At 47.4% G+C, this 22,433-nt stretch overlaps 2 protein-coding genes across 2 annotated transcripts; both read right to left on the reverse strand.

The window, feature by feature from the left end:
- Positions 1-3,648: 3,648 nt before the first annotated feature.
- On the reverse strand, positions 3,649-5,751 carry LOC141743106 (olfactory receptor 5J3-like). The gene is made up of 4 exons (XM_074586828.1): positions 4,826-5,751; positions 4,570-4,635; positions 3,970-4,111; positions 3,649-3,780 (listed from the first exon to the last, which is right to left on the reverse strand). The coding sequence occupies exons 1-4, from the start codon at positions 5,749-5,751 to the stop codon at positions 3,649-3,651; spliced, it is 1,266 nt and encodes a 421-aa protein (XP_074442929.1).
- Positions 5,752-13,115: 7,364 nt separating this feature from the next.
- LOC141743107 (olfactory receptor 1G1-like) lies at positions 13,116-22,391 on the reverse strand. The gene is made up of 3 exons (XM_074586829.1): positions 22,312-22,391; positions 13,336-14,293; positions 13,116-13,169 (listed from the first exon to the last, which is right to left on the reverse strand). Exons 2-3 carry the CDS (start codon positions 14,266-14,268, stop codon positions 13,116-13,118), a joined length of 987 nt encoding a protein of 328 aa, XP_074442930.1. The 5' UTR covers positions 14,269-14,293; positions 22,312-22,391.
- Positions 22,392-22,433: the final 42 nt, after the last annotated feature.

The raw sequence follows: 22,433 nt of genomic DNA on the forward strand, positions 1-22,433 counted from the left end.
TTTTTGGGCCGATCGCCGTCCCCTGGGGGAAGGTGACATGCCAGATGTCTACCCCTGCTGCTATCTGCCACCTCTAAGGGTGGCCAAGGGAAGGGTTAGGGTCTGACATCTGGCACAGGTCCTCGCTGGGGTAGGACGTGTTGCCACTTTGGTGAACGACTCATTCTTCACAGCCCCAGCAGAGGCGTGCTATGCTGACAGATGTTGCTGCTGCTCAGCACCAGCCCAGACCAAGACCCTCCAGCACCCACCAGGAGCATTAGTTCGCCTTGAATTACGTCAGCTGAGCAAGCCCAGAATGGAGTTTCGGCCTGGTGGACTAGGTACTGGGAGAGGTCTACACCTCCTGCAGTCTCTCTTGGGATAGGGTAAGTGAGCTCTTGGATAGATGAAGCCTTTAGCAGGTAAAGACAAAGACAAAGGCAAAGATATTTAGTGCAGAGTAAGCCAGAAAAGGGGAAATGTAGCCAGAGCCTGACACCGGTCTTTTCCTAGACCAGCCCAAGCTCCTACCACACCTAAAGGACTCTTTACTTTTTTAAAAATACTCTTCCCACCAGCGTGGAAGATAGGGAAGATAAGGCAAAGATAAAATATCTGATTAGTGAAGGCAAACAAATGCATATGAACTGTACATGTAGAGAGAACAGGCAATTTCTTAAATCTTAAGACAAATAGGAGGCCTTGTTTAGCAGAAGGTGGAGGCAATAGTCACAGCGTGACCCACTGGAAGCCTCTCAGCAGGCCTGAACTCCAACATCAGCGAAGTCGTTAAATCTATTTCCATCACAAATTACACTTCTCCCCTTCCCAAAAGAAGGAATCCCCTGGGGGCCAGCCACCCAGGAGTCATCAGCTTAACAAGCCCTTCTGGGTGTGGTGAAGAAACCTCTAATGATCTTGTAACCTTCTTAGAAAGCTCACAGTAAACCTACCTCATTCTTCCTAACGAGCCCCTGGGGCACAACTTCACAGACACTGAGGAGAAGGAAACTTTCCTCTTTGTTAAAGGCAACGAGCACTTCTAAAGCAGTTTAGTTTCTCACAACTACACCACCTCCTGAAGTTGGTGGTTGGAGAGTTTATGGGTTGGCATACACCTTTCCAGTCCTCCACTGGGTTGGTACAGAAGTTACCACTGGAGTTTGAAGGATAACAGAGCTGTGCGTCCCACCAGCAGCAGCTGAGAGAGCAGCTGCCCCTGGCCAACAACTTCTGGTTGGCAAAAGTCACTCAGCACTTTCCAACAAGTGCTTGGGACATCACAAGGGGGTCCATCAACAGCCACAGCTATGGCAGATGATGAACCAGACTCGTGGTTCATCCATGGCGTCCAGGCAGAAGCAAAAGGCGATATGGCTGGAGATGAGCTATAATGTACATACATTTGCCCATCCAGGAATAAAACTATCTACAGCACAGGTCCAAGGTCCATCCAGGAGACAGATGCAGCCAGAAACACCTGTGCGGGGATGGCCTGAAGGGCCCCTAGAATGGAGGGTCCTAGTCCGTGGGAGGGGGTGAGTGTGCATGTGGCTGGGCAAGCAAAAACACCAGCTGAGGCTGATCAGGGCCATTACAACCTATTACAATCATAGAATCATCTAGGTTGGAAGGGACCTTTAAGATCATCAAGTCCAACCATTAACCTAACACTGCCAAAACCACCACTAACCCATGTCCCTCAGCACCACGCCTGCCCGGATTTTAAATCCCTCCAGGGATGGTGACTCCACCACTGCCCTGGGCAGCCTGTTCCAATGTTTGATAACCCTTTCAGTGGAGAAACTTTTCCTAATATCCACCCTAAACCTCCCCTGGCACAACTGAAGTCCATTTCTTCTTGTCCTATCACTTGTTACTTGGGAGAAGAGACCGAGACCCACCTCGCTACAACCTATTGTTGCCATCACGGTCCTGACCCACACGAACTACCCCAGTTCATGGATGCTAACTGCGCTGGTGGTTCTCAGTTGCTTTCTGCTGCCTGAGGGGATGAAGTCTGCGAGGTGGTGTCCTCCATAACCTGATCTATCAGTAAAAGCATGGCTTGATCTGCAGCCATCCAAGGCTCATCCCGACACTTACCCTCCATCTCCTTCCCCTACAGAAGCCAAAACATAGTCCTATCTGCTGCTGCGTTGAAGGCTTGCATCTCCCTGAGACCTGCTGCTGCTTGAAAACAACTCACTCTGATAGGGTATTGAATAACATTAATATATTAAAAATGCTAAAAGCTGTGAAAAATGCTGTCAATCCTAGTGAATTCACTGTTGACGCAGGCCAACTTCTTGGCAAGCTTGGAGGAGTTCATAACCTCTCACTTCAGACTGGGGAAGGGGACATTAGCACCTTATTTTATTCTGGAGAACCTCTTGGGATGGAGCGCTTGCCTGAATCACCGGGGGGGTGGTGCGTGGCGTGAGCTCCTCGATGCGACCCGGAGCAAGCCCGCGTGAGCACAGGGAGAGTGGAGAAACACTGAGCCCAAGGCAGGGGTCTGCACCCTGAGGTGCTCCTGGGGGAGTCACGCGCGAGGAGAGGCTGAGCAATAGGATGGCTGATGAAATTCAGAATATCTATATGTAAAGCAATGCACAAGGGACAACAAAAAGTGTGAACGGCAGCTCAGGGCCCCAGGTTTTGTACTCCATCACTCTTTCATATTCTGTGTTGCACTAAGCAAATGGAAAAAGTGCCTCTGGCTTTAATATGATCTAGAGAAGAAAACCTACTTTAAGGAAAGGCTCAAAAAATGAATTTGAACAGCTCATTTATCTCTTTATAAATACAGAATACAGCTCTTTATATATACAGAAAAGTATGTTCACTTCAAGGGTATGAAGTTGTACGGTTACTATCCTGGAGGCCAGTGGTGGTCAACAAATGAGTTAGTGCAACATTTTATGATTCAGCCTAGAAATAGTCAGATATATAACATACTTTTTTTCAGAATTAATAAAATTTTATATTTTATGATGGCTTTTAAAGTATTCTTCATTTAGTACTGTACATTAAAATTCACGGTCAGTGAGAATATATCAGTTCTGGGCCCCTCTGTACAAGAGGGACATTGAAGTGCTGGAGCGTGTCCAGAGGAGAGCTACCAGGCTGGCGAGGGCTCTGGAGACCAGGGCATATGAGGAGAGGCTGAGGGAGCTGGGCATGTTTAGCTTGGAGAAGAGGAGGCTGAGGGGAGACCTCATGGCCCTCTATAACCACCTGAAAGGAGGCTGGAGAGAGGTGGGTGTTGGCCTCTTCTCCCAGGGGAATAATGACAGGACCAGAGGAAATGGTCTGAAGTTGCGGCAGGGGAGGTTTAGGTTAGATATTAGGAGGAATTACTTTACTGCAAGAGTGGTCAGGCACTGGGACAGCCTGCCCAGGGAGGGGGTTGAGTCACCATCCCTAGAGGTGTTTAAGGAACGTCTAGATGTGGCACTTCAGGGCATGCTGTAGCGGCAGAGATTGTAGGTTGTTTCGTTGAACTTGATGATCTCAAAGGTCCTTTCCAACCATGAAGATTCTATGATTCTATGATTCTAATATGCACCAAGCATTCTGGAAATGCGGTTTGCAGTCAGACTGTTTAACAAAAATGGAAAACAGAAAGAAATAGTTATGGTTAACCAAAAAAGAGTCATGGTTCTAAGTAACTGCAAATATTTTCATGGGAATTCCAGCTACTACACCCTCAGCAAGGTCCCAGATGACACAGAACTGGGAGGAGTGGCTGGTGCACCAAATGGTTGTGCTGCCCTTCAGAGAGACCTGGAAAGGCTGGAGAAATGGGTCAAGGGGAACCTCATGGAGTTCAACAAAGGGAAATGCCAAGGAGGAACAACCCCAGGCACCAGGAAAGGCTGGAGTGTGACCGTCTGGGAAGCATCTGGTCAGAGAAGGACGTGGGTGTCCAGTGGGACACCAGGCTGACCATGAGCTGGGTGTCCAGTAGGAGACCAAGCTGACCTTGGGCCAGCCCTTTTGGCAAAGGAGGTCAAAAGCCTCCTGGGCTGCATTAGGAAAAGCATTACCAGCAGGTTGAGTCAGGGAGACCACAGCTGGGGTGCTGCGTCCAGGTCTCAGCTTCTCAACGCAGGACAAGGACATGCTGGAACAGGAGCAGGGAAGGGGATTAAGGGACTAGAACATCTCATACCAGGAGCGAGCTCAGACAGTTCAGCCTGGAGAAGGGAAGGCTCAGGGGAGATCTTCTCAGTGAGTGCAAATACCTGTTGTGGGGGGAATAAAGAGAACAGAACCAAACTCTTCTCAGTGGTGCCCAGGGAGAAGACAAATTGAAATACAGGAAACCTCATTTAAACGTAAGAAAAAGCTTTATTCCTGTAAAGGTGACCAAGCACTGGAAACCCAGAGAGGTTGTAGGGTCTCCATCCTTAAAAATATTCAGAGTTGACACATTCCTCGGCAGCCTGTCTGGTTGACCTGGCTTTGAGCAGGTGGTCGGAATATGTCATCTCCAGCAGTCTCATCAAACTCTCGCCATCCTGTGATCCTGTGTGAAGATCCAGATCGTCAGCATCTCTTGCCCATGGACTTACTTTTTACCTTGCTCTGCACAGTGGCATCACGATCATTGCATGGGAGGTAGAGTACCTGGGCGAACACTTTGTACTAGAGGCAAGACAGATGTAGCTATGTCAGCGGGCACAGTTTGAGACCAGAGAAATTAATTTTTCAGCCCTAACATATGAGGCACCAAATGGTTTTGGAGGCACCAGTCTCAGAGACCTACATGAAACATTCTCCTTAGAGAGAGAAAAAAAGGAAAATAACGTAACGTGGGATTGTCTTTCAGCAGTACATTTTCCTCCTGATGAAACTGGTTAGGGCACACTTCACCTCCATGTTCCTCAGGCTGTAAATCACGGGGTTCAGCATGGGGACTATAATGGTGTAAAAGATGGAGGCGATTTTCTTGCTTTCCAGTGAGTTGGATGAACTGGGTTGCATGTAATTAAAAGCAGCAGACACATAGAAAATGATGATGGTCACCAGGTGGGAGGCGCAGGTGGAGCAGGCTTTGCGCCTGCCTGCAGCAGAGCCCATCCTGGCCACGGCCACCACGATGCGGGCGTAGGAGATGAAGATGAGCAGGTTGGTGGTCATCATGTTGAAACCCACAAACACAAACATTAAAGCCTCATTGAGACGTGTGTCAGTGGAGGTCACAACACACAGTGGTGGCACGTCACAGTAGAAGTTGTTGATGACCAGGGGACCGCAGAAGGACAGCCGGAGCAGGGCGCTTGTATGCACGATAGCATTCAGCAGCCCTGCAACATAGGACACAGCAACCAGGCTCCTGCAGACACCAGGAGACATGACAACCTGATAGAGCAGGGGCTTGGAGATGGCCACGTAGCGGTCATAAGCCATGGCAGTCAGCAGGTAAACCTCAGCTGTGGCAAAAGCAGCACAGAAATAAAACTGCGTGAGGCAGCCAGCAAAAGAAATGGATTTGGTTTTTGTTGAAAGGTCCAGCAGCAGTTTGGGGCTGATGGTGGAGGAGTAGCAAGCATCTAAGAAGGACAAGTTACCGAGGAAAAAGTACATGGGGGTGTGAAGCTGGGGGCTGACGCTGATCAGAGTGATCAGGCCGAGGTTTCCGACTAGCGTCAGCAGGTACGTGCCCAGGAAGAATGCGAAGAGGACGGGCTTCAGTTGCGGGTGCTCTGTGAGTCCCGAGAAGGTGAACTGGGTCACCTCGGTACAGTTCTCATCAGCCATTCTTACATCACTGCAGGGAGAAGTGGAGAGAAGAGGGTGAAAAAAAATCCTGACGCAATTTCCAATTCGTAAATACCAATGTAGAAAGTTGATATCATCATCGAATTTAAATAGCAAGGAAAAAAAACGTAAGAACTGCTGATTTTTTTTCTTGCAATGATGCAATGACAGTGCCATCTCTGGAAGAAACATCAGCAGTTCTTAGAAGTTTTGTTTTTTTTCTTAAATCCTTGATAGAAAGCAATTTGTCACAACCTCTTCTTTGACCCATGATTCGCTTCCAGTTTCAAGTCCCATATCTGCACAAGAATTTCTTCGGGGCACATGAAGTGTTTCATAAATATCCTGTCCACAGTCGCAAACGCGTAACCTCGTTCACACTGACGATTTTTCCTGGATTTCAAACATCTAGTTCATTTCAAACGTCTTAGGGCTACAGTTAACACAAGGTCCCATCGCACAGAGAAAGTGTAATTCGGAATTTATCATCCTGGAGTACAGTGTGTGTTTTAGTCTAGGAACTGGTATCTTTTTATCTATCCACAGGCGAGGTGTAGTCGTTCCTTCTGGCATTGATTCCTTGGTCGTTAGAAGTAAGATCCATCTTGCTTTGGATGACCACGCATCCAATAGTTGTGGTGGACCACCACACCACAGCTATAAATGAGCTGTCTAGCCCCACAGACAACACGCGAAATTGGCTCTTCTGACCTATTATGAACTGTTTTGCTTGGGATAAGACGACTCACCCTCTGAGGGCACCCCTGAGGATGACCTGTTCAGACGATGACACTTGCACTGTAGATGCTGAAAGGGAGAGGACATCAACCCCAGCTGTCTCCCTGCAGACCATCATACACGCAACATAACTCCTGAAGATTGCCACTTTCACTTTTAACATTTTGACCAAAGATTGCCAAAATAGGTAGATCTTAAGGCAATTTTCCCCTTCTTTACTTCCTTTACAGTTCAGGATTTTGGTCTCTTTTGCATAGCTGATGCGAAACTGCTCAAGCAGGCATTGAAAATACAAATCCAGAACCAACTGGAGGTAAATAATATGGATTTTATTAAACATGTCTAATCGGAAACTTCTGGGATCAATCAAGTGAGAATAACCTGAGCGTTTTTACAGAATGACATATTACTTCTCTATAAAGAAGTTTTCATCGTTCAACCTTCCTCAAAGCTACCTACAATTTTATACCTTCCAAACCCCCTTTCAGTATACCAAGACATACCTTTAGCTCTCATTTTCATAGGCTTTTGAAAGGATTTTCCAATAGAGTGCCAACACATTCCTCCAACTCGGTGTGTGATACAATCCTCATCTTTCACTCCCACTAAGGTCTTTATTGAGAAGCTCTCGATGTCATCATCAGAATGATGATGGCTAAGAGTGGAGCCAGACACTTCCACAGGGTGATTCTCTCCATCTGGAAAAGCTCTCAGATATTTATAGAATCACAGAATCTTCATGGATGGAAAGGACCTTTAAGATCATCAAGTCCAACCAAACAACCTACAATCTCTGCCACTAGAGCATGCCCTGAAGTGCCACATCTAGACGTTCCTTAAACACCTCTAGGGATGGTGACTCAACCCCCTCCCTGGGCAGGCTGTTCCAGTGCCTGACCACTCTTGCAGTAAAGTAATTCTTCCTAATATCTAACCTAAACCTCCCCTGCCGCAACTTCAGACCTTTTTCTCTGGTCCTGTCATTATTCACTTGGGAGAAGAGGCCAACACCCACCTCTACACCCTCCTTTCAGGTGACTGTAGAGGGCAATGAGGTCTCCCCTCAGCCTCCTCTTCTCCAAGCTAAACATGCCCAGCTCCCTCAGCCTCTCCTCATAAGACCTGGTCTCCAGAGCCCTCACCAGCCTGGTAGCTCTCCTCTGGACACGCTCCAGCACCTCAATGTCCCTCTTGTACAGAGGGGCCCAGAACTGGACACAGCACTCGAGGTGAGGCCTCACCAGTGCCAAGTACAGAGGCATGTCATTACAGAGGCGTGTAATTTAAGGTCAATTATCACTTGCTTACCTCTTGCATTTAATGAGAGGGACGACGGACAGCATGGAGCTACACTTACAAAGTTTGGGTGTCTATATTTCCGTTAAGCTTCCCAAGAAGAGAAAGATCTGCACATATGGGAAAGGAATGGATGATCTAAGGTATAACCACTGAAACAGCAATACCGATGAAGAATACTTAGTGAGAGCAGGTGGCCTTCATATATTATGTGACCCTCAAGTGAAGGTCCAGAGTAAGTAAGGACAACTTAACTGGGGGGAGCGAGACAAGAGGATGGAGCAGCCATGCCAACGGGAGAAAGTTACACTCTCTTGCAGTTTTGTGTTGGGGTTAAATATTGCCTGCACCATCTACAGCAGCAACGGTCATGTCTTGCTACCTACAGGTACCTACAAAGCCCCATTTCTCCATACATCCTCTGATTGAAGCTAGGTGCGATGAACCCAGGGGTGTTTGTGCCTTTGGATGGGAAGGGTGGCATACTAGGTTTGGAGTATTCAACCTCACCAGTCACTAAAACTCCTTCTTACAGGTTACCGTTGTCATCTTTATTCTCTCTTTCATTCCTGTCTCTTCTCCTGCAGCTCCTGGGGGTGATGCAGTGAAATACACTTGAGCAGCGTGTCTGCAGCCTGCCGTTTGTCCGTACATATCCTCTTTTTCGAGATCCTCATAATTCTGATAACGGCGATTGGCCCCAGATATCGGCACCTGAACAGGTATTTCCAACAATTATGATTTAAAACTTCCCTCAGTTCCTCACCCTGTTGATACCCACTCGAGTCCTCCACAGTCTTCGGACAGACTTGAAACTTCAGACTCTTATGCCTTTTGTCTGGATCCCAGCAATTCAGACAGACTTTCAGAACTGAATAATGATGGTGAGCAACTTTGTCACCCTTCATTTTGAAAATGGGCTGTGGAACGAGACAAAATGACAAACTTTGGAAAAGCTGATTTTAGCCACGTGCTAAACACAGTGTTAAACGAAGAATCCTTATTTGTTGTGTTTATTATCTACTGTGATACTCAAACTCCTTGTCAATTCATGTGTAAAAGTGTTATTCAATACGCATTGTCATTTTCCTCTTCTTTCGCGTCTTTGCTGCATTCTTTATCACTAGGTTCTTAATAAGATACTTAATTTTCCCACCTTACATCAGAGCCTCTGCAGTTTTTCACAGTTCTCCTCCATCCCAGAGAGACTACAGGCAGGTAGGATCATCAAGCAGGTGTTGACGGAAGATTTTGTCCACGCACAAAATTATTTAATTGTTACAGAGACTCCCGAGGGCAGTCAACACCTAACCACGCAGCGTGACTTTGTGTCAGAAATTCACCCCCCCCCTCCTCGTTTCAAAGGTCTCCCGCGTTATTTGCAGACCCCCCCCACAGCAATTATTACGCTGAAGTCAAAAACCAGGCTCCGTGTCAGTCTTTATGAAACCAATGATGTCCCATGGTCACGGGATAAGTCATCATGGGCTCTCTAGCGCCCCTGAAAAAAAGAGAGTGCGATTTCCCCAAGGGCATCGCGCAGGGATTTCTCTCTGAAGTTTATGTTTGGGGAATTTGTGAAAACATCAGAAATAATATGTGCAGAGGATAAGCAATTTTACTTCTGTACTTAATTTGGCAAGAAAAAAAAAATAAGCACAAGACAACGCACTTTTGTAGAAGGGTTTGAATCGGAAGAACTTTTTCTTCCTGCGTTTCTGGAGAATAAACTACAGTGACTTTATCAATGGGTCAGTTTAGGGAAATCAGCGTTTATCTTTGCAGTGGCCAGTTAGGTTAAACGTACTTTTGTTTGTACTGCGTTTTTCGGTTGAAGTGGTATACAGTGAAGAAAAAGCAAATCAAAATACAGTAAGCAATTCGCTGTTATATTCTCACTTTTCTGGTTTTGTGATCGTTAGAGGGAAATACATCACGGGGGATCCATCAGCCCAGAGAGGTGAGGCAGCTGCTGCTGCACGTCCCCAGGTCCAACCAGTAGGAGGATGAAGATGTAAGCCCAGCAGATGCGCGCACACGGAGTACACGTACACACTACCCGCGTACACGTACGCATACAGCTCTGAGGAGTCAGTGCACGCTCCGTGGTCCCTGTGCCACAGGTCATCTGCCGAGCAGATGCGTCCCCTGGACCTCCCTGTAAGCGAGCAGCACCTGAACACTTCCCTCAGTGCCAACGGCAGCGTGGAGGAGCCAGGCAGGTACCCCAGGCACAGATGGTGTCTGCAGGTCTTGATGGCTCCCCAAGCCCACCAGTGCTGAGATTCAGAGCCATATGCCAAGCAGCGGAGGTAAAGAGGGCATGGAGACTGCTGGCAGGAGGGCATGGATGGGGGCAGCAGCCTGCATCGCCCACAGGGACCTCTATGCCACTGCTGCTCACGGCCAAACCCATGCAGGCTGGGGTCTTCCTCAGCTAGGAAAGTCTCCTTTCGTAACACAACTAGTCGTTCTCACGTCTACACTCGCTGAGCTGGTCTGTCCCCTGTTCCATCCAGGCATCCACACGGGCCACATCAACATCAACCCACTGGGCACACATCAGCCCTCAGACTGGTACTCATGGCTGATTGCTGCTCTCCTACCCAACGGATCATAGAATCGTAGGGTTGGAAGGGACCCCTGGAGATCATCCCCTCCAACCCCCTGCCAGAGCAGGGTCACCCAGAGCAGGTGGCACAGGAACGCCTCCAGGCGGGTTTGAATGTCTCCAGAGACGGAGACTCCCCCACCTCTCTGGGCAGCCTGTGCCAGGGCTCTGCCACCCTCACAGCAAAGAAGTTCCTCCTCCTGTTGAGATGGAACTTCCTATGGTCAAGTTTGTGCCCATTACCTCTTGTCCTGTCGCCGGGCACCACTGAGAAGAGCCTGGCCCCATCCTCCTGACACCCACCCTTTCAGTATTTACAAGCCTTGATAAGGTCCCCCCTCAGTCGTCTCTTTTCCAGACTGAAGAGACCCAAATCCCTCAGCCTTTCTTCATCAGAGAGATGTTCCCATCCCCTCAGCATCTTGGTAGCCCTTTGCTGTCCCCTCTCCAGCAGTTCCCTGTCCCTCTTGACCCAGGGAGCCCAGAACTGGACACAGTACTCCAGATGTGCCCTCCCCAGGGCAGAGCAGAGGGGGAGGATGACCTCCCTCCACCTGCTGGCCACACTCTTCTTGATGCCCCCCAGGATGCCATTGGCCTTCTTGGCCACAAGGGCACACTGCTGGCTCATGGTCATCCTGTTGTCCCCCAGGACTCCCAGGTCTCTTCCCACCGAGCTGCTCCCCAGCAGGTCACCCCCAACCTGTCCTGGTGCGGGGGGTTATTCCTCCCCAGGTGCAGCACCCTGCACTTGCCCCTGTTGAATTTAATAAGGTTCCTCTCCGCCCAACTCTCCAGCCTGTCCAGGTCAACAGCAAACGCTCAAAAAGCTAGTGAGGTGTAAAAGGGAAATGCCTCCCGGGCAAGATCTCATGGTCCCGGGTTTAACAACCAGAATCTTTAGATCTACAAGGAAACTAGGCACGGCTGCTCCTTCCCCATCCCCATATGACATCTGCAGTAGTTTTGGGGGCCCTGCAGAGCAGGTAACTGACCCCAGAAGCAGAACAGTGCTCCAGCCTACACCGAGTTTTCTGCGCGCGTGTTTTGAAGTGCAGACTGTCACCTTGTCCGCATTGATGCACGTCTTGCGATTTGTCAGATGGCTTTGGAATACATGGCTTGGTTTTTTTATGGTTTCCACTGTTATAGCTCAAGAATCACAGGAAACCCTGCGCGAACATCTGCTGCTCTGCTCCTAGCAGGTAAATAGCCCCTATTTGGCAGTAGAGGACTGCTGATCTTTTCACTCAGTTGATGGAAATGAAACGTGACTCTGTGTAGCCTGTACTTTTTATGGAGTAGGAACTATGGACCAGGAAAGATACCTTGGGTCACCTCACACGCCATTGGAACTTGTGCTTAGGGAACGGAACCCCAACCTTACTGTAGGTCAGGGCAAAGAAATTGGAGGGAAGCTCTGCAGCATCACAGCTACATGGGTGGCCTTACCAACTTCTTAATGCTCAGCTTTGAAATTTAAGGGGTCTTGGATGGGCTTACGTGCATTTGCTTAAGGTGGTGAAATATACTTTAAAACAAATGCACAAAAGAAAGCCCCAGAAAATCCAGAATGTATTACCCCAGGGAAAAGCTCTTTGGTCATTACTGTTGACTTTTGAACCCATTGTCAACACGACCAGCAGCTGAGAATGGATGAATTTTAAATTATTTCCACTGGTTTAGTATTAAGAACGTGCATTTGTTACCAGTAAGATACGAGTTCCTGCATGAAAGTCATCAGCTTATCCTTTACACCAAGAAAGCAACCAAAAAAAAAAAGGCCACTAAGACCGACATCCTTGACATGTGGTTTTAGTCAGGAGTAGTGTGCAAACAACAAAGTCACATCAGTTATTTAGCACCGGGCACAACAGCTGGAATGACGTGGCACAGCGCTTTAACACAGCTGGAGGTCCACCTCAAGCTGTAGGAGTTTATCACCCCAGCGCAGAGCCTTGTAGCCAAGATGCACATCCAGGTTCATAGCCACAAGGCACAGAGGAGTCCGCACAGCACTCCCCCTCTCTGCTCACCCATTTCCAACTTTTTGCCAGCCACGCCTTCACTTTTTGCCCGTAATGAAGTGCACTGCCTAGTTATGGACTCACACGGACCTAAAGCACCCTCTGTGAGCCTTCCTTCACTCCGCCAACACTGAGAAAAGCCAGGGCATGACTGTGCAACCCTCACAAAGCCCATGACTGCAGAGCCGCCCTTTGCCCCCACCGGCCAGAAAAGGAGTCTGAGAAAGCTGTCTAATGCATAGACATCGGTATCGCTGGCATCTCCAGTTTACGGGAGTTGATTTGCACCCTGGCAGACTGGTTTTGAGGCACACGGTGCAAACGGTGGCCAGATTGTGCCTGGTGGCACTGCAGGTGTTGCAGTCGGCTTCTCGGCACGCTGGTTGAAAACACCCCCAGACTGATGACTTCAAACGATGGCAAAGGAACCTCCCGTCCAGTCAAGCTCCCACAAAGGAGGTGCTTACGTTTTCCGCAGGAGCAGTGTGGTCAATAAGAAGCACTGGCCCTATAAGTTGCTTTAGTAGAGAAGAACGTATATCTAAGGGTACCTACAGTACCAGTTCCCAGCATCCACGCTCTAAGATATGTATCCAACCTCCACGGCTAAGGCTGAGGCTCTCATCTAAGCTTCCTCCATGCTCAGTGGAGAAAAACCATTACCAGCTGAAGTCACCTCTTCCTGTGGTGACCTAAAACTGTGCCATCCAGTTGGCCTTCTGGAGGTGCACACCTCTCCCTCTTAACTGCAACGGGAGCCCAGAGAAGGAGTTTTGATTCCAGCATTTAGCTTTTAGGTGGATAAAGCTGGAGAAGATCAGTCACAAACTGCAGTGTCTATCCAGTTCCTAGGGCTCTAGAGGACGCCAGAGACTGAGAGAGATGTTCTTGCCTTGTTAAAAGGGTTCTTACGTGGCTGATCAGTCTTCTTAGAGCACATTTAACTTCTTTGTTCCTCAGACTGTAGATTATGGGGTTTAGCAGGGGAGTGAGGATTCCATAGAGCATGGAAACCACCCTATCCTGATGAGGTGAGTAGGTGGAGGAAGGCCGTACATATGTGCAAATGGTGGTCCCGTAGAAAAGGCATACTACCATCAAGTGAGAACCACAAGTGGAGAAAGCTTTGTGCCTGCTCTCGGAAGACTTCATGTACAGGATAGCCACCAGGATATAGATATAGGAGATGAGAGTGACCACAAAGGCAGCACTTCCAAGGACCCCGGCAACTACAAGAAGCACCAGTTCCCTACTGTAAGTAGGCGAGCAGGAAAGGGCCAGCACGGGGGGAATATCACAGTAATATTGGTCAACTTCATTGGAATCACAAAAAGAGACCGTAAAAATCAAAGATGAGTGCAACAGAGAATTAAAAAATCCTGCTACCCAGGTGCCAATGGCTAGGTGAGCACAGAGTTTCAAACTCACGATATTCATGTACTGCAGCGGATGACATATTGCAACGTAACGGTCATACGCCATCACAGCCAAGAGAAAAATCTCCGTGCCTACAACGTCAATGAGGAAGAAGAGCTGGAGCATGCAGCCAGTGAACGAAATCACCTTGTTCTCAAGCAACAAGGCCTCCAGCATCTTCGGCACAGTGATAGTGGGACATAAGATATCCAGTAAGGATAAGTTGCCAAGGAAGAAGTACATGGGGTTGTGCAGACGAGTGTCTGTGCTCATGGCAACGAGGATTGTGATGTTGCCCGCCATGGTGGCCAAATAAATGATCAAAAACAGCACAAAGAGAAGAAAACGGACTTCTGGGGCATCAGAAAGGCCTACGAGAACAAATTCAGATACCGTTGATAGGTTGACCCTCTGCATCTTATCCTTCATTGTAGAAACGATTGCAGAGGTGTACCTGGAAGAAAGAAGAAGTTGTAACTTAGTCAAAATTGCATCTCCCTTCTAAAGAGCGTGATTATATTTTTTTGAGGGGGGTCTGTTTTGCAGTTCAAAAACATTTGCAAGTTTGTATTGCCACACTCAAAATCTAAGTTTTACTCCCATATACCTAACATAAAAAGCAAAATATAAGTATTAAGCTTAACACTGATTAATCAAAAAAGCTGAATTGTTGCAAGCCATCTTCTCAGACTAAAGAGCTGGAAGTTGAAGACAAAAGACACCTCCTCTGTGGCGGTCAGCTTGTCGGACGCAGCCCTGAGCAGGCGGAGGTGAAGTACAGATCTCTAGAAACCCTTTCAACATAAATTATTTAGTGGTACTAATATCACCAAAGGGGTCTAGATCACTAGCTGAAGCTACTCCATTAAAACAATTAGGTCTTTAATGCTGTCACAGAAGAATTAAATCCGTGGTCATCAACAGGCAGGTAGTATACCCCAGGTGCATTTTGGGGTTTTCCACCTTTATCTAGTGATATATAAAAAGAGATATAATCTAGCGTCCAATTAAAGACCTCCCTCCTTCCTATAAATTTTATCCTATAGATTTCCATAACAGTATTAGCACTTTTAGGATCTAGCTGGGTTCTGCCTTCCCCGCCATCCTTTTCTCAATTCAAAGCAGTCTAGGAAGACTTGGCATTGAAGGATCTTTCCATCTACCCTGCATTGCTTCGTTGAACATCACTCAGTACTTATGGTAATGATTTACCTAGTGGCCCTATAGACACATAAAGCAAAGTTCAGCACAAGCACCTCCTTGTTTGCAGACTAGAGCATGATTATGAGATGGTGTGAATATTGGAACACATCCTCCTTTGTAAGAGATACAGAGAACAAATTAAATAGGTGACTACGATATCGCATCTGAGACAGGCTCGTCTGTCGCCTCGTGTTCTCACAGAAGGTTGCTTCCAGCTTGAAAGGGAGCAAAGTCAGAGCTTAAACTGCCATAAGAAATATTTCAGTCAGCAGAAATAAAAGGCACGTGGTACTCTAAATCACAGCATCCCTTGTTCTTAAAACAGGGAACTTCTTCAGGTGAAATAGAACAGAAACTTCACACAGAAATACTCACTGGTACAAAGAATTAACGATAATATGTAGTTATCTGTATCTCCAGGAAACGTGACTATCCTTTTTCTTCTTTCCACACCTGATTAGAATATGACATACAACACGTCTACATATGACAGAAAAATGGTTTCACTGTAGACTCAGGAACACCAGTCTATTAAGGAAGTCACAGGTCCAGACTTAGCAGCATAGGAATATTCATGCAGACATCTGCAAGCACCGGCAAAAACGCTAGCTTGGCTGCAAGGGTAAGCGCCTCTCACCTTTAATGAGGATTTATAAACATGTGAGGATGTATCTGGGGAGGAGCGTCTCTGAAGCTTTCGTGGATGCATATAGGAGGCTTTTTCAGAATATTGTCAAGGGGAGCTAGAAATGTGATAAACTATTTCTTCACCCCAAATCCTTTGACTCTTATGACTTTCCCTTTGACTCCTATGACTTTCATGCTGTAGGACCTTTTTAAATGGCTGTGGCTTGATACTTGAGTCTGCTCCCAGGAAAAGAAATAGATGGTGGTGTTCTCCTTAGGTCCTGCTGGCCCTCAGGTGCCATTCCAGGCTACTGAAGTTTCATATTCTGACATTCTGCACATATGTCAGAAGATAAATTGGAGTTCTCCAAGGGTTACAAAGCACAGGCCGATCCCTCTATGGTTGCGTAGACCTGTGGCTGCAATAAATCCATGAGGTTCAGACCTTTGCGTACTGCAGTTAGCCCCAGGGGCATCAGGCATCATACTTCCCGTGAAGTTTTGCAACAAAGAACGGAGCTAATAATTTTGTAATAAACCCAGATTCCAGAAAGAGATACAATAAAGAGAACAGTCTCATCCACAGCTGTGAGAAGAACTAGGACCCTGCCTTCTGTCTTCATGGCACTTTCACTGACCGTTACCCATTTTTTTTGTTGAACAGCCACAAGAGGGCAACACCTCATGCAAAATCTCTGTGGTACAAGGCTTCAAAGTACATTGCAATACACAGATACGAAGATGATCAAGGGACTGGAGCATCTCTCTGATGAGGAAAGGCTGAGAGACCTGGGTCTGTTCAGCCTGGAGAAGAGAAGACTCATCAATACTGAGCAGCATCTCAAGGGCAAGTATCAAGAGGATGGGGCCAGACTCTTCTCAGTAGCGCCTAGTGACAGGGCAAGGGGCAACAGGCACAAACTGGAACACAGGAAAGTCCATCTCAACATGAGGAAAAACCTCTTTACTTTGAGGGTGCCAAGACACTGGCACAGGCTGCCCGGAGAGGCTGTGGAGTCTCCTTCTCTGGAGATATTCAAAACCCTGCCAAACTACCATCAAGAAGTAACATGCTAATACAGGCCTCCTATTGTTTTTTTTTGTTTGTGTTTTTTTTTTTTTTTTTTTTTTAAATCTGAGACCTTGCATCTAAAGCCCGGTGCTGATAATCCCACCTTTGTACAACATAAAGATGTGATCCTGAGAAACCCACTCAAGGTGAACCCGCTTTAGCCGGGGGGTTGGACTATATGATCTCCAGAGGTCCCTTCCAACCTCTACAACCATGAGATCCCTGACATTGCTAGCCACCAGCGTGATGTACATGTGGTAGATAGCTATCTCATCAAAGCACAAACTTCTCAAAGGTGGCGGTATGGTAATGTGTGCAAGTATAAAGACCTTCAAGCAGAGGTTCAAGTCATAAATCTTACATGCTTCCTTTGGGGTGGAATGCATTGGCCACATCAAGGTGGCAGTCACCCAGGGCTATGGCTCTCAACTCTACACCTAGTGCTCAGTTGTGTGTTTGCAGGGATATTCTTAGAAGGGTTCATAGAAGCAGAAAAACAGGACAGTATTTGGAGTACTGTGTCCAGTTCTCGGCTCCCCGGTTCAAGAAGGACAGGGTACAGCAAAGGGCTACCAAGATGATGAGGTGAATAGAACATCTGTCTGATGAAAAAAGGCTGAGGGATTTGGGGCTTTACCATCTGAAAAAAAAGACGACTGAGCCGGGATCTTTTCAACGCTTGTAAATACTGAAAGGGTGGGTGTCAGAAGGATGGGGCCAGGCTCTTCTCAGTGATGCCTGGCAACAGGACAAGGGGTAACGGGCACAAACTTGACCATAGGAAGTTCCATCTGGACACGAGGAGGAACTTCTTTGCTGTGAGGGTGGCAGAGCCCTGGCACAGGCTGCCCAGAGAGGTGGGGGAGTCTCCGTCTCTGGAGACATTCAAACCCGCCTGGACGCGTTCCTGTGCCCCCTGCTCTGGGTGACCCTGCTCTGGCAGGGGGTTGGAGGGGATGATCTCCAGAGGGCCCTTCCAGCCCTACCATTCTGCGATTCGAGATATGCTTTTAGCCTAATCTAGGCAGGTTTGCCATTTAACGAGGTTATTTGTGACACTGTTAGTCCAACACTACAAAGGCTGAACCCCCAGGATTATAATACCTCTGAATTATACACATTTGCCACATGCAAACAGTCTTGAAGCTCTCATGAAAAGCATCAACAGTTACCAAAAGCTTCCTCAGCTGTGCCTGTCACACTGTTGTTTTATAAAAAAGTCAGTTGTGTTTACCCTATGCTTGCCAAGGCCTAATGAATTTTACATAAATAAACACTTCCTAAGACTAGCCTCTGCATGAACTAGATACTGCAACATGCACTCCGTGTGCAGTAATTGCAGCAGCTCTGAAATATTACTCAGGAAAAAAAAAAAAACAAACAAAAACACACAGGCCTTAAGACCAAATGCCTGCAGACGTGACTTATTGCTTATAGAAAGGGTATTCTGCCTCAGGGCAAAAAAAAAAAGAAATGAAAAAAAAAATTAAAGTTTCCCAGGTAGTATTCCTCATCTTGTAATACCTCAAAGCAGCCCGGAGATACTTGGATGGTGTAAATTCCCCAGGTGTTGCCGGGGGGATTTGCTGGTGTATGTAGTACAGTGAAACTCATGTGTTTTATTCACCCAAATAGCTCAGTCAAAGTCACTCGCCACCACTCAACTTGCTCATTTTGCTGCGGCCTCCCCAGGCAATCCCTAGCCGAGGATGCACGCTTTGAAGTTACAGTTTTTACATTATATTTTATAATGAAACCGCCGTTTCCCCCCCCCCCCCCCCAAAACCACTCCAAAACAACATTAAAAATCTCAGCAATCTATTTGGAGAAGGGGAACTAGAGGGATCCCAGGCCGGACAGTCTAAACCAAACGCGTTGGCCATGTCTCTGAGCTCAGAGACACAGCACAGGGGCAGCTCTTGGGTTGGAAAAGGGTTCTGCTGCCCACCCCCCTCGCCGTGCCAGGGCCATCCCCAGCAAAACACAACCAAAGCGATTTAATTTTGACCCATCGTAGGATTAGGGAGTTTTTTCAAGTCTTGAGCTCTCCTGCTAAGAACGCTCGTCACGAGCCCAGACTGATTTCAGACTTGGATGCTGAAAAAGCTCCTTTTTCTCTAATGACCATTTGTGTTTCAGACACAAAGATAAGCTCATTTGAGGTAATTCCACTGTCTTCATGCTTAACGAGGGAAAAATCCCACACTGCAGCTCACATTCCAGATGAGCTCCGTACTCACTGTCAGATTCCCTGACAACGTCCTCTCTTCTAAAATTAAATCTGGGATTTTATTCAAAATTTTGTGCCGTATTTGCCAGCTTCTGGCAAGAAGGAGCAGCCAGAAGAGGCCTGCAGAGCCTGGGACGACTCGGGATTAGCCTTATTTTTGCCAAGAACCGTTTCCGAGTTTAGTTTTTGCTGCGAAGATCAGATTCATCAGTCTGCAATGTGTCACCCCACCAGAGAGACGTATTTGAAACCAGCCCAGTTTTAAAGCTACGGCCCCAACAGTGCGATACTTGACCCATAATCTTTAAATAAAATTGATTAGACCAGGATCTCTTCAGTTTTGTGTGATTTAAACAAAATAAGTAAAGCAAACATTGTAGAGATCTTCCAATTTTCAAACTTTTTCCTTTGAGGCAGTCTTTCCCTGTCCCCTAGGTTAGGGCAATAATGAGGCCTCAGGGTAAGCACAGAGACCTGCTAATTTCCAGGAGAGAAAGAACTTCAGATTTTAATGATGCACAGAGGAGACAATTTACGCACACTTATAAACTCACTTGCCAAGTCACACCATTGCAATTGGTCAGGCACCAACTTTTTAACAGCATCTACTGAGGCCTTATTAAAAACCACCCCAAAGCTGTTTCCCGGCGAGACAAATCAATTAGATTAAATCGCTTGTCTTGAGATCCAGGCTCCCAAAAACCGTATGGAATTTGCATTTGGCTTCCTTGTCAAAAATCAGAGCAATTATTTCAAATCAACCCATGCGATGACCTGCATGGCGTTTCCTCATAGAGCAAGAAAGGAAATAGCAGGTAATTCCCCTAGAGGACATATGGAAACGTGACAGTCTACATCCCACAGATGGTCCAGGTTCCACAGCTTCCACCGACAAGCAGCAAGGTCCTTTCTAGTTTTAAGATCCATGGGTTTTGCTCCAGAGCCTCGTGCCATGGAGCGCGATTGAGATACAAGACCGAGTCTTGAATTTTCTCAGTAGTCTCCCATATCCAAAATAAAACACCGCCAAGAAGAGTCACTCAACTTGGACATGCACTTTTCAAAGATCCACCCACTTGCCACCCAAAGTGTCTCCTCCCACTGTGCCCAGCATGTTAATCCTGCCCACTTTGGTGCTTCTTTGCCACCTCTTCTGGGCTGTAAGAGCAGGCAGGTTGCCTTGGGCAGCACATTACCAATGGCGGCAAAATGGTCATGAGCCCAACGTGACAGGATCCTGGTAAGTGCGGTGGGTGGCAGAGGAAGGTGGTTACTGAAGGGGTGTGGAGGGGAAGGAAGAGCCCCCTCCCAATATTGGCAATTGTGTCCCTTTTTTACCCGTCTCCTCGGTAGTGAGCAGTACATTCCAGCTCTTCAGGGCTGCCTCTTCAAGTTACAGAATTACTAAATCATTGAATCACCAAGGTTGGAAGGAACATCTTGAGATCATCCAGTCCAACAACTCTCCTCAAGTAGGACCAGTTAGAGCAGGCTGTCCAGGACGGTGTCCAGTCAGGTTTTGTTTATCTTCAAGGATGGAGACTCCAGAGCCTCTCTGGGCAACCTCTTGTGGTATTTGACCACCCTCAAGTTACTCTTGCATAGCACTCTTTTCAGGGTTGGCAGCCAAAGGTAACCACAGAGAAGTCGGTCAGCCAACCCCTCCACCTCTGCCAGTGCAGCTCATCTCTCAAACCCTGCCCCACCAGCACCCCATAGTTTGATCAAGGCTCCCAAATCCTCATTTCCTCTCCTTTTTTCCCTACTGTATCAATGACACAGAGCATTTCCATCCCATCTCCCCATAGGTACCGACCCACAGACCCAAATGAAAGCTAATTAGATACTTGGAAATGCAGCCTTCAGGCCCCTGCTCCAAAGAGACATTTGGCACCCCAGAATATATTCACAAAACAACAAACCACACAGAGATGCCACTTGCTCTCACCAGTGAGCATCAGCTCTGGCCTCGTTATATCACGACACCTTTCAGACTGAAAACTCTCGGGGCCAAGGACCTGACTGTCACTGCGAGGTCACCTCCAGAACCTGGAGGGGAAGGGACCTACACATCTGGGTGGCTGAACCAGCTGCAGCCAACACTGGTGCAACAATCCCAATTATTTTCAGTTGATAAATCTTGCATGCTTGAAGACTGGCGTGACAGACATAAACACAGAATTACTTATAGCTCAACCACTTAAATTTAACTCCCCTCCCCCCCCGCCTTTTGCATTTGCCATGGTTCTTCCCCTTTTAAAAAACATTCCTGGATTTACTGCTTCTGGTAGCAAGTTCAGCACAAAGCAATACTAGCACTGAGAAACTATTTAGAGTGGACACGGCAAGTTTCTATGACTTTGGGGAGGCCAATGAGCACTTGGCAGGCCAATTTCACCGTGAGGATAAAGGCAATAGGGGCTGATGCTATATGCCAGAAGATCTTAAGACTAATTAAATATCCCATAAATATCTCAACCTGGATTTGTGAATCGGTTAATGAATAACGGTAAATAACAGAAACAACAAATAAGATGGCTAGTTACATACCTTCCACCTCTCTGAGTGGAAGAACTCAGTCTCCCATCTACAGGCTGAGAGAGCTGGGTGGGTTCAGCCTGGAGAAGAGAAGGCTCCGGGGAGACCTTATAGTGGCCTCCCAGTACCTGAAAGGGGCCTACAAGAAAGCTGGGGAGGGGCTGTTTGCAAGGGCACGTAGCCATAGGACAAGGGGCAATGGTTTAAACTAGAGCAGGGCGGGTTTAGATTAGACATTCGGAAGAAGTTCTTTACACTGAGGGTGGTGAGACACTGGCCCAGGTTGCCCAGAGAGGGGGTGGGGGCCCCATCCCTGGAGACATTCAAGGCCAGGCTGGATGAGGCTCTGAGCAACCTGGTCTAGTTGAGGATGTGCCCGCTCACTGCAGGGGGGTTGGACTAGATGGCCTTTAGAGGTCCCTTTGAACACAACGCATTCTACAATCCCAGTCCCCTCTGACCCTGCTGCTCAGGCAGTTCGTTTCCTTACATCCACCTGGAAAAACCACACAGAGCCATTCAGCCCAATTCAAAAATCCCGTGATCCAGAAGCAACAGTTTTAACTTAACACAAGCTGTAAAAACCCACAGATTTCTTGAAAGACTGAACAACAACAGCAGCAGCGATCTGGTTTTGCAGTTACATAGAGTCATTGCAAATGGGAAAATAGGTCCCTTAGCTGAGCAAAGAGCCACAGCCCATTTGCACTAGCTGTACGCAAGCAGCATCATTCTTCGGGTACAGAGGCCCCCCAAAGCTTCAAGATTCTTGGTCAAGGGCCATCAGTATGACATTACTCACCTACTCTCTGACCACCATCCTCTGCTAGGAGGAGCTCCAACCTTTTTCTGGAGACAGCTCTTGGTTCCCTCACACACAGACTCCCTCCAGCAGCTCATACCAGCTCTAACACGTTGATAACC

Source organism: Larus michahellis, chromosome 4 (genome assembly GCF_964199755.1).
Source record: "Larus michahellis chromosome 4, bLarMic1.1, whole genome shotgun sequence".
Lineage (NCBI taxonomy): Eukaryota > Metazoa > Chordata > Aves > Charadriiformes > Laridae > Larus > Larus michahellis.

Excerpts from the sequence above, each read along its gene's own strand:
- LOC141743106 (XM_074586828.1), bottom strand. The coding sequence starts at position 5,751 with ATGGCTGATGAGAACTGTACCGAGGTGACCCAGTTCACCTTCTCGGGA. Across the intron at positions 4,636-4,825 it reads AGTTTCATCAGGAGGAAAAT|TACAAAGTGTTCGCCCAGGT; the intron begins GTACTGCTGAAA and ends TCTTGCCTCTAG. Across the intron at positions 4,112-4,569 it reads ATGCCACTGTGCAGAGCAAG|CATGTCCTTGTCCTGCGTTG; the intron begins GTAAAAAGTAAG and ends CTCCTGTTCCAG.
- LOC141743107 (XM_074586829.1), bottom strand. The coding sequence starts at position 14,268 with ATGAAGGATAAGATGCAGAGGGTCAACCTATCAACGGTATCTGAATTT. Across the intron at positions 13,170-13,335 it reads TAAGAAGACTGATCAGCCAC|TTAAGAGGGAGAGGTGTGCA; the intron begins GTAAGAACCCTT and ends CTCCCGTTGCAG.